The sequence below is a fragment of the Aythya marila genome, assembly GCF_965140915.1.
Source record: "Aythya marila genome assembly, chromosome: 3".
Classification (NCBI taxonomy): domain Eukaryota; kingdom Metazoa; phylum Chordata; class Aves; order Anseriformes; family Anatidae; genus Aythya; species Aythya marila.
In genome coordinates this window covers 94647490-94662491 of record NC_139044.1, presented here as the reverse complement: position 1 = coordinate 94662491, position 15002 = coordinate 94647490, and the positions used below count along the sequence as shown (strand labels likewise).

The 15002-nt window shown below is 41.7% G+C and overlaps 1 protein-coding gene across 1 annotated transcript; it reads right to left on the bottom strand.

The window, feature by feature from the left end:
- Positions 1-1009: 1009 nt before the first annotated feature.
- KLHL31 (kelch like family member 31) lies at positions 1010-13228 on the bottom strand. The gene is made up of 3 exons (XM_082758041.1): positions 13067-13228; positions 9552-10755; positions 1010-7670 (listed from the first exon to the last, which is right to left on the bottom strand). Exons 2-3 carry the CDS (start codon positions 10721-10723, stop codon positions 6938-6940), a joined length of 1905 nt encoding a protein of 634 aa, XP_082614167.1. The 5' UTR covers positions 10724-10755; positions 13067-13228; the 3' UTR covers positions 1010-6937.
- Between the last annotated feature and the right edge of the window lie 1774 nt (positions 13229-15002).

The window sequence follows — 15002 nt, the reverse complement described above, 5'->3', positions numbered from 1 at the left end:
CCACACCATTAGCCAGGTGAAATAAAAGCTGCAAGCTCTGGGGATACATTTGTTCCCTGAGAACTGTTTTCACTGCTTTATTTACTGTGGTAAACTCAGATATCATCACTTTGAATAGATTTCTCCCTGAAGGAAATAAATGTAATGCTTGCACTTATCATTTGAAAAGCTTTCTTGTTAGGATTTGAGATAGGATGGGGGGAACAGCAATGCAAATTTTGATGATAGATTTATGTAGCGTAATTACAGTGAGTTATATTAATTATAATGCATAATTTAGCAGACCTTCTTGCATAAGAGCTTCAGCACATTTGAAATGCTGTAGTTACCAAGGACTAGTGGGACATGCCAAATAGCTCTGGAGGGAAACATTCAGACACTTGAGTCCTGACCTTCAGGCTTGATACACAGCTGAGCACACCTGCAGTCAGGTAACATCTTTTCAGGCGACCTAAGGAGCCCAGCTGCTGCTCTAGATGTGTAGGGGTGCTGGTTCATGGTCAGCAGCCTCATCTGGGTGTCTTAGATGCTCCACAGAATCCCATCCCAAATCATGCTTTGAAGCAAGCTCTTGGGGTCAAAACACAGGGAACACTCTTTACCACTTCAAAACCTCTCATCAGTGGCACAGCTTAATTGCTTTTCAGAATTGTGACTAATTTTTTTTTTCCTTGAAACTTATTTTTTTTTTGTTTCAATTAATATGACTTAGACAATCAAAATGAAAGCATGTTACATTGCTAATCAGACATCTCATCTGTTTTCATGTCTTCTTAGACATTTTGATGATGAAAAATGACTGTGAAATGCATTGTTAAAAGAAAGTTGTCCTTGTGAAAAAATGAAAAAGACAGGATAAAAGTGGCGTCACTGTCATCCTGTGTGGCTCATTGTGACGGTGGTGTGACAGCCAGGGTCTAACAGAAATGCCAAATAGCTGCTCTGAAAACAGTGACCAGCACGGGGCTCGGAAAACAAAGGAGATTTGAACTGCAACCAGGAGTTAGCCAGGCAGAAAGAGAGTCTCAGAGTTTCAAACTGATGTGACAACAAAAAATAATTTTTTTGCTCTACATGTCAACAGTTTTATTTAAAGCATACAATGAAAAATACTGACATGCTGGTTTATTCCTCTTAACAACAACTGCCGCACCACATATTTTAATTTTTAAGTAGTAACATTCTCACATGACATGTATAGATTTTCCTGTTGAAATATGTTCCCTTGTGTTATCACAGTCCATCCTTAAGGTGTGTGATTAGAAAACCTATTTGTATAAGCAGTATGTCGAACAGTCAGAAGCCAGGGAAATGCTTTACACAAATAAGTTGTATTTTTAACTTTTATTGTTGACAACAAAACTGCCAAGGCAGCACCTAGTGTAACATCCAGTGTATCTAAATGTGTGTGTTCCCATTCTTACCAACAGATATCAACTATGTCTTCCTCGTAGGTTTACCAACTGCCTGTATTGTTATTGAAAATTTCATTTCCATTGACACAATGAGCTCATACCAGTCTTTTTCTTGGTAAAGCTCTCACTCAAGCTATATTGAATTGCACGTGTTTTATTTTTTAGGGAACTGCTGGGAACAGAGCTCTGAGCAGTGCCACTCTTTCAGATGAGATCCAGCGACTCACTGTTCACCCCTTTTTCCCAACGGGCATTTCAGAATGTGACCTTTTCTTTACTGTGGCTAACAGCAAAGAGATTTTTTGCATTAGATTCACAGATGAGCTTTTATGAGCTCTACAGCTCCATGCACTACAAATATCTGCTTTGGTAGACTGTGAAAGAGTCACTCAGTTATGGACAAGAGAAGAGAAAATGTAAAGGATAAGGCCTCATTGTGGTCTTTCAATATAATTAAAGGGGTCTTATAAAAAGAATGGAGAAGGACTCTTTGCTCAGGTAGATAATGATAGGACAAGGAGGGGTGGTCTTAAACTAAAAGAGGATAGATTTAGACTACGCATTAGGAGGAACTTCTTCAATATAAGGGTCGTGAGGCACAGGAACAGGTTGCCCAGAGAAGTTGTGGATGCCTCATCCCTGGAGGTGTTCAAGGCTGGGTTGGATGGGGCCTTGGCCTACTCGATCTAGTGGGTGGTGTCCTTGCCTAAAGAAGGGGGATTGGAGTTAGATGGTCTTTAAGGTCCCTTCCAACCTGAGCCATTTTATGATTCTATGACAAGAGATACTCCTCCTGCATGGAGGAGTCAGAGATACAAATCTATTCATTAAAATGTTTTTGTTTACTTATACAAAGTAGGTCTTTGACAAAAGGATGAGAAGATTCATTACAAAAAGGCCAGGAGACTGTAGGGGAACTATTGAATTCTCCAAGAAGGCAGATTCAGAACTTAAAAAAAGATCTCCCAGCTTGGGTGGGCCCAAAAAATAATGAAGTCCCTGGAGCCTACACAGAATTCTACTGAGCGGTTAACCCCAATTAAACAATCCTTATGGGGAAATCTAGTCCCTAAAAATTTCAGGTATAGCATGATAAGTAGGTAGCTGAATGGTAATATTGAGTATCAGTCTAATACCTCCATGCTGGCCTTCCTCATGTATTGATGCTTGTCTCCCCATGGATGTAGTTCTTGTTTTTTACTTTGCAAATATATGTGCATAAGAATAACTGTATGTAAGAGAAGCCCCACTGAATTCAAGATGGTTTGCATGCTCATACGATTACATGTATGACTGTTGGGTTTGCAACCAAACCTAGCCATCAGTAGGGAAATACTCCCTCTAAACCCAGCATGAGTTTTGAGAGTTAAAACTGTAGGCTCAATGAATCTAGGTTTCAGGGTAACATAGTTTTACTCAGTCATTTCATTCATTACATACTTTTCCCTGCAAGAACTGCTTTTTAAAAATCTCAGCACAGAACACTTTTTAACACTTTGTAGCTTTGGTTGATGCTAATTTTGTCCACTTCCGTCTTTGATCAGCTGGATGTTGGCACTTTATCTTACTGAACTCTTCACTCATACATAGATGATCTTACAGCTTAACTACAGGAAGAGATTAAACAACTGTGGTCTCATCTTGATTAAGAACTATGCACAAAATATTCCTTTCAGCATAACTTTGCAACCCCATCACACACAACCTTATAACACACTCTCCCATGCACCTATACAAGCACAATTAAACAAGAAAGTAAAACATTATCAAACTGTTTCATTCACAGGCTGAAAAAAGATCATTTTCAGATTTGAATTCCTTGGAAACACAGATGTTGTAGACCAAAAAAATGCATAGGCATAGGCATAATTTTGAAGATTTTTTTTTCTTTTTTCTTTTTTTTTCCTTTTCTATACATATAGCATTAAAGCAGATCCATATAGTGTTTTAGCAACCTGTGTCTCATACAGTTGGAAATTCTGCTTTACTTAATATTACCATGTCCAGTACTTCCTAAATTGCATTTTAAAATTTCTTTTCAGCATATACAATATTTTAAGTTCCAATGAATAGTTCTTATTAAACATTTGGAGACTGAAAAAATGGTACTGGACAATGGAAGAGCACTGTCCCATAACACATAACATACAAACCACTTTTTACAGTTCTAACAAAATGAGATTGTACATAAAAATGTCACACTTAGCTCAATACATTGGTATGATCATAGTAACATTAAGTTCAGCTGATATTGCCATATATTAAAGGCCAAATCCTGGCTCAATGTGCAGTTGAAGCCTAAACAGATGTTTAGAGAAAATAATGAAAATAACACACTGAAGTGCTATACTGCTAACAATACCTTTTCTTAACCTACCTAAGATTTTTGGCCTATGGTGTGTTACCTAGTTTGTGCAATGGAAGCAACATGTGGCCAGTGGTGCTTGACTCCTGTCCTAGGACACCTCCTTACGGATTTGTCGTGGCCAAGGGCAGTGAGGGCTGAGATCAGTCTTCCTTCTGGGTATGACAGTTTTGGCAGGCAGCTCTATGTATTGTTCTGCCGGAATTTGGCCAAGAGTCTGAAATCCTATACATCTTATTCAACAGTCCCAGTGAAGTCAGTGGAACTTTTTTTTTGAATAAGATGAAAAGGATTTGGCCCCCAAAGTTTTTAACCCTTTAAGTAGTTAAGAGAATAGTTTCATTGCACTTAGCCCATCATCCGCAAATAACTTTATATCCAAAAACAGAAGATCAGTGTTGATGTAGAGGAAGCATTGGTTCATAGAAGAGGAAAGTGTGCAGCAACACCTGACTACTCATACCATTTTGGAACTGAAATCCTAAAGGAAAAAAAGTGGCACTTGCATATGACACAATCTTATCCTATATTTTTCTGAGGCCAGAATGACTGTTTATTGAATTCCTAAATGCCATCTTAATGGGTATCTTAGAACCACTAGTGTATAAGTAGTAGTATGACTATACACCATAACTAGTGTATCTAAACAGATATAAATGAATTTGTGTATGTGTGTCTTTATTGACCTGGGTAGATAAGCAACTACATCTAATAGTATTACAATATTACAAAAATTATTGGAGCAGATGGATATTTTAAAGAGCACCTTATGTATTTCCACATAGAACATGTGGTCGTGACTTTGGGAAAGGTTGGACCAGGTGAACTGCAGAGGTCCCTTCCAACCCCTGCTATCCTATGAGTGCTTTTGACTGGAGTGGGCAGGAACAGCATTTCTGTATTTAAATCACATTGATCGTACATTGTTATACAATTCCATGTTTTGTTCTGTGACTGTAGATTTGAATTACTATTATTTGGATTAGACAATACAAAGGATAACTATATGCAAATTAAATTAATCAAAACAATATGACTGCTACTCTGACTACAAGTCATCGCAATGCAGTATGATCTAATAGCATGCAGTACTCAGAAATAGAATTTGGGATTTAAATTTGTGTAGTCAGGATGCAGACATGAATTCTAAGTCAGAACTGGAATAGGACTGAGTACCATGCAGTGCAATCCCGAAGGACAGGTGAATCACATCATCTCTAATACTGTGTCATGCTCCTTGCTGATGCTCAGTATGTAGCTGTAACAACTCCTGTAAATGTTTGTCTCAACAGAAGTCTGCACATACAGACAAATTTATAGCATTTCTCTTTTGCAAATGACATGAAAGTTTGGCTGTCTTGTAAACACTGCAAAGAGTATGCCTTCCCATTGGCACTGGGACCTGGAGGTGTCAATTATAATCCAAGGAAACTGCATGAGAGGCCTCTATGAATTGGTTGAAATGAGTGAACTTCTACTGTTTTGGTTATATTAAACCATCTTAGTTCCTTGTATTGCCTCTTTCCTTCTCAAACAGAAGGATGTGGACATTTTGTACTGACAGCACTCCCTCGGTATCAAGTACTAAGGGGACATTATGGGCTGTACGTCCCTTTGCTTAAGTGAATAGGATTAGGTTTCATACTTCACTCCTCCACTGCATGCTGAGATTAGGAAAAAAATGTTCTTGGAAAATCATCTGAGTTGATCAGAGACTTCACTCACCAGGAAAACTCCACAGGATTCAACAAGCACAGCATTAGTCTAGCCTTTGGAAAAACCTGAGTAAGAGCTCCTCAAAATACAAATGAGGCTTCAAAAGGAGGTACCTAACAGTATGTCTAGAAAAAGGTTAGTTTGGGTGATGGTGTGTCTACACCTGGTAAGAAAGGTGTTAAGGTACCTCTTTGTCACTTCTAAGGAAAGCCTCTTTGATTTCATCCACTTTTCCATTATTCACTGTTCTCCATATACATACCCTATGCTTAAAGGCAGATCCTGCAGTCTTTATTCAGACTGTTCCTCACTGCACTGGGAATTTTTCAGAATACTACAGAGTAGGAGAGATGCTCTATGCATCTTCTCCACCCTCAGAAACCCGTGAGCCTCGGTGCCTCTGGGCATGAACCCAGCTTCTAGATTTTGCCCCTCTTGTGGTACCTCCTGGCTTCTGGCTTCTCAGAAGAGAAGATAACCCCGAGGTACATTCCTACACAGATGGGTAGAGAAGGAACAGGAGACAAACTGTGTGGCCTTCACACCTTCCTCTGGGAGTAACAGGAGAGCCTTCCTGGCAAGAGAAGAGGACAGGGTGGCGGTCTGCTCCCTGGTGTACACATGGGGGTCAGAAGAGGTCTTTGGCACCCAAGGCAGACCTTGGGACTTGCCCATAAGGCTTGCAGGAGCTAAAGTATTTTGTGGATTCAGGTCTTGAAAAAGCCATGCTACAGCATTAGAGAGGAGGATTAAAAGGTCTCATGGCAGAAGATAGGGATCTCTTTCTAGCTTCTGAAGGAGAAAACATTGTGAAAAAAAATCTGTGAATATCACTGCCCCAAAAGGAAAGCATGTATATGTTATATGCAATTTTTTTTTCTTTCTTTTTTTCTTTCTTTCTTTTTTTTTTTTTTTTGTTTTGTTTCTTGAAGAATAAAATGCTTAGGAAAGAACAAAACTGATAAATTGTATAATGACATGGCACATTTCCAATGTATATTGAGATTTATTACTACCAATGTTTGGCTTTCATTTTGAGTTCTGAAAGCGTTTAAAACTCAGTATTAAAAAAGCCTCACAACAATCTTCTGAAGCAACTTTATCTCTATTTTACAGGTAAGGAAACCAAGTCACAAATAAATTATTTGCCACAGATAACACAGTGAGTCAGTGGCAAAGTCAGGAACAGAATAAAATTCTCTCTACTGTTATGGCTTAACTCTTTTCCTGCTAAGAAAATTCATCTTATCCCTAGTATGTTGTTTCATGCCACCTGTCTTAAAGATCAGGAAAAATGGCCAATTTGCACTGTTAAAATTGTTGCAAAGCCAATTATTATTATTATTATTTTTTTCCACATAAGCACAAAAATGCTACTTAAAGGGTTAATTAAACTGCTGTGCTGGTAAACATTTTTACCGGTTGCTGGTCTGACCAGGGTTTAGATACTGACTGGTACAGAAGAGACTGAGCTCGCCCTGGACTCCCTTGTCTTGGTGTTGGGCATGGATATAGTACAACAGGATACTCCCACAGTGGCCTCAGGCAGCTCGTCTTCCTCTGTCCACTCATTGAGATCCGGGTTATAGCACTGAATGCACTTCTTATATTTTTTCTCTATCTCATTCCAGCCCCCCACCAGGTAAATCTTCCCGTTCAGCATGGAGGCGCCGGCCGTGCTCACTCCAGTTTGAAGGGGCGCCACGTAACTCCACTGCCCCGTGTAAGGGCTGTAACACTCCACGGGGAGGACATCCACCCTTTCCCCTCGCCCGCCCAGCTGCGACCCACCCATGACATAGACCCTCTCCAGCAAGGACACGGCGCAGTGCCACCCTCGTGGGGTGCTAAGGCTGGACTTATCCTGCCAGCTATCGTTGCTGGGGTCATACATGCACACTGAACGGGAGTAGGCGCTGTTAATGTAACCTCCTGTGACCAGGATCCTACCATCCACCACAGCGCTGGCGTGGCAGCAGCGGGGCACCTCCAGGGGTGCCTTCATCTGCCACTGGTTAGTGGCAGGCACGTAGCACTCAACCGAGGAGAGGCAGCCCTCTGAGTTGCGACCACCCACTGCGAAAAGGAGGCCATTGAACACGTTCAGGCTGAAGTGGGTACGCTTCTGGTTCATGCTTGCCAGGTGAATCCAGGTGTTGAAACGGGGATCGTATCTGAAAGCATTAAAAACAGAGGGTAACCATCTCACGTGCAGCTATGGTAAGTTCTACAATCCTACTTCTGTCCCACTACTACAGCAGCGGAGGATTGCTAAATCTCTATTGTGTTCAGCTATTTCTTCAGCCTTGCATAAGTCAGCGGAATGACACTGGCACTCCTGATAAATTTAAAAATAAATTTAGTTCTTTATTGGAGAAAACTGTGTTTGTACTATTCACATCCAGTACTATTTCAATAAAGTAATTCTGTCTCCTTTCTGTAATTTGAGTTTGTACAATAACCTTATAAGAATATTGGAAAGCAATAATTTTAACCTACAATAGAAATTTTAAAATGTTTGCAATTTATGTCTACAGCAAAGATGACAAAATTTACTCAGACAGCCTTAAAAAGTGATTTAGGTGGTGATTTATACTTGCACATTTTTAGTACTTTCTAAAGGGTAAGTGATCTTTCCCTGCCACTCCTACCAAGTAAGATTTATGTGGAGAGGATATCTTTGTTTCTGAACCTATGTGAAATAATATTCTCTGTCCTTGACATTTCAACAAGCAATTTAGGAGTAGCAAATAGAACATAACAACTCCTTTGGACAAAGGAGTTGGGTGAGGTGCATTAGTAAACCCATACATTTTTTCCCTTTGCATGCTGAGGGGACCAGAGAATCACACAAGAAAGAGACCATGAGAAAGTGAAGTGTAATTGCTAGCTGTTATATGGCATTGTTATCAGTAGCTCTGAAAGCAAGTTCACAGACAATTGATGTGAATTGACATGGCCAAGGATAACGGCAGAAGAGGGACCAGAACACCAAGTGGAGCACAAGGATTCCCCCACCTCCTCCACACAACCTGGGTGTGCAGCAAGCACACAACTTGCTGGAGAATGTGAGGCTCAGCTTCGAGGCAGAAGATTGGGAGAGCAACAGTATCGTCTCCTTTACGTGATGTATTTTTCTGACAAAGTAGATTACAAGACAGAAATGACCTATAGAATTTTCCTTATTCATTATCTTTGTGTGTTAGTGGACCTCTCTGGGAGAAGTTATCTTAATGTTCTTTTCCAGGAGCAGAAAAACAATCACTGGTAGGCTGCATATTGGCATTGCTTGTCCACAGTCTGTTACATGGCCTGTTACTAGATAAACGATGAGTTTTCTCACCTCCAGCCTTTGCTTCAAGCAACAGTGTGCCATCAGCTTTTAGCCTGAACTAATCAATAACTAGCACCATTCATCTGACTGCTGCATGTTAGGCTATGGACTCTTTTGCCCTTGCTATCACCAGTACGGTTCTTAGATGATGACTGATAAGAATCGTAAGCAAGGTATTGTTTGGAGTACCTTGGAGGATAGAAATGTAGTCTTCAAGAGGCTATGATGTAGTTTCTAAACTCGTCATAAATAAAAAAGCCAAAGGATATGAAATGCAGTACAAGAGCTGTTAAAAATACAGTGAATGGTGCACAGAAAGGCAAGATTATAATAACTCAGAGAATTTTTTAGAACTTTCTGTGAGGCATCATCAGCTCCTGAAATTTAAAAAATCTTGCCTGATTTCATGCATTTAAATGTTACCTTAGAAACTCCTAGAACTCCTGTTTATTCTCCTATTTATTTCCTCCACTTGGAATAAGTTTTCTCAGTCTGGCCACTTCCCATTGTGCATGGGTAACCATGGTGAAGTTCTTACATATTTCGGTTGCATTTTTCTGTTCATTCAAACTTCAGTACGGAATAGCGTCCGTACCTCCTCCACCCTGTCCTCCTTATAGGTACCTGATCTGATCACATCGCACATCACAACCCAGCTCAGTCTTCTCCCTGCACTGTATGGAATAAATAAATAAATAAACATTTTTAAATAAATAGTTACCTGCAGAAATTGCTGACTGCATGCTTGGCTTGGTTCCTGGCATCGTTCTGGTCTTCCCCACCAGCCACATAGAGAAATCCATCCATCACCATCACGCACTGGTTAAAACTTTTAGCAGGCATCTCACTAAGCTTCTTCCATCCCTTTTCAGGATCTCTGTATAAGATGTCTCTGCTAAGAGACTTCTCTGTTAGAGCAGGGCGTCCCCCAACAGTAACTAGCACTCTGAAACCTCCACGAATCCTTGTTCTTCTGGACTGCAGTGTATTCTGATGATACGGAAGCAAATGATAATTCATGGCATCCACCAGGAGCTTATGGCAGTCGGCATCTTGCATCATTCTCGGAACAGTTTGAACATAGTTGACAAGGTCTTGAGCCGAGATGGTACCAAAACGGATGTTGCCTAAGAGATCAGCAGCAAACTTTACTCTTTTTTGGTCAAATTCCAGCCATTTTATTGCAATCTGGAATGCAACAATTTCAGAAGGAAGCTGTAAGTCATCATCTGCAAGAAGTTCATTAATCTGATCAAAAGTAAGTTTTAAGAACTGATCCGTTTCTGAAAATTCAATGAAGTTGTCTCTAATAAATTTGTGTGCCGCCTCCTTGGTCGTTTTTAGTCCGTATGTTTCTGCAATATTGGCAATGTACATACAATTCTCAACACTGATTTCTTGGATTAGAAAATCACAGCACATCTTTACAAGGGAGTGAATCTGAAGATAAATTGCTGTGGAAATAATACTACCTATTGTATAAAGCGAGAGCGTAAGTTTTCCAGTGTAAGCATAGGTGATAACAGTAGCTAGACCCAATGGGGACACATCATTGAGGTCTACTCTTTGGGTGGATGGATCTTTCTTCAAGATGTTGTGAAAGTAGTCACTGATTGAAGCCATCACCACCTTATGAACACTGAAGGATTTGGTTTTGGTACCGATAGTCAAATCACAGAGAAAATTTTCTTGTCTCATTCTGCTTAGACCTTCCAAGAGATTTGGGCTATATGATAAGTCAGAAACTTCAGATGAGATGCAGCTTAAACCATTGCCTCCTTCTAAGAGTCCATTCAAGCCATTTAGTTTGCTGAGGGGACCGTCTTCCACAATGATAGTTGTTTCATTGATATCTGCTTTGTTCTTCTTCACATTCTTCTTCTTAGGTGCCATGACTGCAATGAAATATTACAGCCACGAGCTTGCTAAAAATAAAATGAAAAAGTTTAGAGCTACACTGCAGTTGTGAAATATAATATCTGAGTGGTTATGCAACAAAGCTAACCTTTGTCAATACATATAAATGCCACGAAAATAAAACTCGTGGGATAATCTACCTCTCTAAAAGCTATTTTACGGTCCTAAATTGTAATGTGGCTGCTTATTCATAACAATGGATGCTCAAATTATGAAGAATACAAGTAATTCCAAAATTCATTTTTTTAATAACAAGATCATAAAAGTAATATTTCCATATTGTCATCACATTCAAAGAATTAAATTCTCTTCCTAAACCTTAAACAAGTTTGCCAGAGTGTAAAATTTTGGAAATATATATTTAAGTCAGCCAGGCTCTAGATCTGAAGCATAGGAAAGATATGCTCCAGCTTTGTTCTAGGGCTAATACAGATTTACAGGTAAGTGAATTCAGAGTTTGACCAAGAAATATGAAGAATGGGGGAAATTCTTAAAGAAAGAGTAACATAAAACGTAAAGGAGAAAGTGAATTTTGGGTATAGTTATCTTGATTTTAGATTTAGGATCTGCTCCAAATTCCTTCAGTTTTTTAGACTTTAAACTTTATATTTATGAGACTAATGATATTCTGTTTCCCATGACAGATTTGCAAATACCTTCTACTCATAGACCCTTTGTTTGCTTTTCAATGTCAGGAATCTGAAACTATTTAAACTTAACCTTCCTTTTAGGATTTTGGGGATATTTAGGGAGAAGAGATGATGTCTAACTTTTATCTGAAAAAATGTCATGAAAACTGTAGTAGAATGTATTACCTTAAATGCGTTCTTCATGTGTGAAGGAAATAATTGTTGACACAGTTATCTTAGAGATAGGGATTTGAACCACACTTATCAACTCTAGGCAAGTTCAGCTCTTGCTGAAATGAAGACCCAGGTTTTTGTCAAACACAACATGAGATGGCTCTTAAGTAATTCTCAAAGGGCCTATTTCAAAAAATATGTGTAGGCAAACACACAGTGAAGGAAAGTGCTGATCTTCAAGAACAGAGTTAAAACAGAATTGCTGAGATCAGCAAGCAACATATTCAAATATAGCATTTCTCTTTGATATATTCATTGATTTTTAAAGAATTTACACAAGCTAAAATTCTTTGTGATCCTTGTGCTCAGGAAAGACAGAAGATGAAGAATTGCTACTTTATGATAAAACAATCTGGACTACTTCAGATCAATTTTCAAAAAGTCATATTTCAATGCAGTCACACTTCAATCTGAAATCTCAGCACATCAATTTTCCCTTAAGCCCGCAGCCCGTAACAAAACGGTAATTTAATTATAGAAAGGAATGGTTGCTGCCTGTGAGTACCAGGATTTTTTTTTTTCTTTTGCCGGGTGATGACTGCGTGCAGAGCAGCAGAGGGAGAAGGCCATGTGTGCTGGAAGTGTCAGTGTCAGCGCAAGCTGACGTGAGCTGCGGGCCCCGAATGTCTGGGTGCCAGCACAGGGGTCAGCTGCTCCCCGCCTCCCCCCGCTCCGGCTGCATTCCCAGAGCTGCATCTGTTGAGAGCTATCAGAGTCACCTCCGAGAATAGCAACCTCCTAGCAGCTTGCCATTTTAAGACAGGTTCAGGCAGAGGTGCATCTGGCGCTTCAGTCTACTTCGTTGTTTAATGCAACTTTTTGCAATAAAATTGTGTTATCTCCCCTGCACTGTATGATTCCTGACACAGAATAAAAGCAAACCAGAACTTTTGGATGTCTTTGTATGTCAGCCACATAGTTATAGCTTTTCAAATTAATAGCCACAACTTCATAGCTGGCAAGGGCATATTTGTTTGGCAGTCATATTGTGGTTTTATGTATTTTTAGAGACCCGTAACTTAAAAATTTTAATGCATGCACCACTTAATGTTTATTGCCTCACTAAATCATTGTGGAGCACATTTAAATATGTGTCATTTGAAGCTCTCTGTTAAAAAATGTCCACTTTCCCAAGTTTTTTCCTGAGCACTACTTTTCTGTCAGCAGAAACTGCACTAGCTAGTTTAGTGTATAAGTGCATAAGTGACAGGAAATGCAAAACCAGTGAAACAAATTAAGCAGTCCTGTAACAAATCCAAGCTACTGAACTTTGAAATCCCTGGATGGTCTGGTTTCCTATAGCTGTTTGCCTTCCCCTAATTTCCTTTTGCTTTACCACAACTTATTCCTAAGGAGATTGAGGGTCCCAAACCAATGCATTCAAACACACAACCTTCCCCCCTTTAATATGCTATCTTCTAAACACTAGCAAAGTGAGGCGTTAAAAACCCCTTACCCTCCTCAGAAAAATGTTGTCCCAGAGCTGTCCAAGAAGCTGTCAGTGAAAATGCCTCTTCCTAAGAAAAATGAGAAGACAAAGAGACGAAAAATGGTAAAAAGAAGAGAGAAAGATCGGAGGCCACTTGGTATGTCCCAGCTTGTGGTTTCTAGTGTGACCCTTTGCTGTCACCGTGAGCAAAAGAGACCGGAGCCTGCGCTCGGTGCTCTTTAAAATGACCCCTCCTCTCAGTGCCTTGCTCTCTGCCTCTGCCCAGCCACAGGAGTTAAGTTTCCCTGGCCTGCCTGGCCTTCAGAAACTAGGGGAGCAAACCTGGGTACTTGAAATGTTCCGGTATGAGGCAGAAAAGGAGGCAGATGAAAATGGTGGACCCACAGCAGGCAATGATTGTGCTGAGTAAGCGTAGGGTGGACCATCAGATGCCCCATCTTTGAGTGCCTGGGCTCCCTGAGCGATGCTGGGGGTGAAGTCTAAGGGTGGGATGTGCGAAATCCAGTATGCTCTGGGGGACACGTCTAAAACAACCAGCAGGTAACACCACGGAGAAGCTGGCATTTCAGTTCCACGTTTATTTGTGTGTTTACACACGCAGACCGACTACCCGTTAAAAGATGCAGCAGTTCAGGTCAGCGGATGCAAGGAGTGTCTGAGCCTGTTGCTGCCATCGGCGGGAGGCAGAGAAACTGCGTGCGTGAGGTGCAAGCAGGTGGATGATCTGGTCCGCATGGTGGCGGAGCTCAAGGAGGAGGTGGAGAGGTTGAGGGCCATCAGGGAGTATGAGCGGGAGATAGACTTGTGGAGTAACTCCCTGCAGGGCCTCAAGGGGAGGTGCCGAGGTGAGACTCCCCAAATGGGGGCGGACCCCCCGCCCTGTCCCCGTCGGGCAGAGGGAGGGGATCTGGGAGCTGAGGAGGAATGGAGACAGGTCCCTGCTCGACATCGCAGGCGATGCTCTCCCCTTCCGGCCCCACCTTCCCAGGTGCCCTTACACAACAGGTTTGAGGCCCTGGAGCTCGACAGACCAGTAGCTGAGGAAGAGGTAGCAAGTGTTCCCAGGAGGATGCCTGGGGCGAGGAGGTCGACTCCGCGCCTCAGGACTGCCTCCACAAAGAAAGACAGGAGGGTTATTGTTGTTGGTGACTCGATTCTTAGGGGAACAGAGGGCCCTATTTGTCGGCCTGACCCTACCCGTAGGGAAGTCTGCTGTCTCCCTGGGGCCAGGGTCAGGGACGTTGCCAGGAAGCTTCCTAACCTGGTACGCCCCTCTGATTATTACCCCCTTTTGATAGTCCAGGCGGGCAGTGATAACATCGAAGAGAGAAGCCTCAAGGCTATCAAAAGGGACTTTAGGGGAATGGGTCGGTTAGTGGATGGAGCGGGAGTGCAGGTGGTGTTTTCGTCCATCCCTATGGTGGCAGGGAGGGGTTCAGAGAGGACACGGAAAGCCCACCTGTTAAACACGTGGCTCCGGGGCTGGTGCCAACGCAGAAATTTTGGGTTTTTTGATCATGGGGCACTTTACTCAGCACCTGGCCTGATGGCCGCAGACGGGTCCCTATCTTTTAGGGGAAAAAGGATCCTGGGCCAGGAACTGGCAGGGCTCATTGAGAGGGCTTTAAACTAGGTAGGAAGGGGGATGGGGCTGAGGCTAGGATTGTTGGGGCTGTGCCAGGGGGAACAATGGCAAGGCCGGAGGATAAGGCAATGGCCCAGCTGAAGTGCATCTACACCAATGCACGCAGCATGGGTAACAAACAGGAGGAGCTGGAAGCCATCGTGCGGCAGGCAGGCTACGACTTGGTTGCCATCACGGAGACGTGGTGGGACCAGTCTCATGACTGGAGTGCTGCAATGCCTGGCTATAAGCTCTATAGAAGGGACAGGCAGCATAGAAGGGGTGGTGGTGTGGCTCTCTATATTAGAGAGTCTTTCA

What these genes read in the sequence shown, in the direction of transcription:
- KLHL31 (XM_082758041.1), bottom strand. Translation starts at nt 10,723, where the DNA reads ATGGCACCTAAGAAGAAGAATGTGAAGAAGAACAAAGCAGATATCAAT. An exon ending in GCAGTCAGCAATTTCTGCAG is followed by an intron (nt 7,671 to 9,551) that starts GTAACTATTTAT and finishes TAATGCTTTCAG; the next exon opens with ATACGATCCCCGTTTCAACA.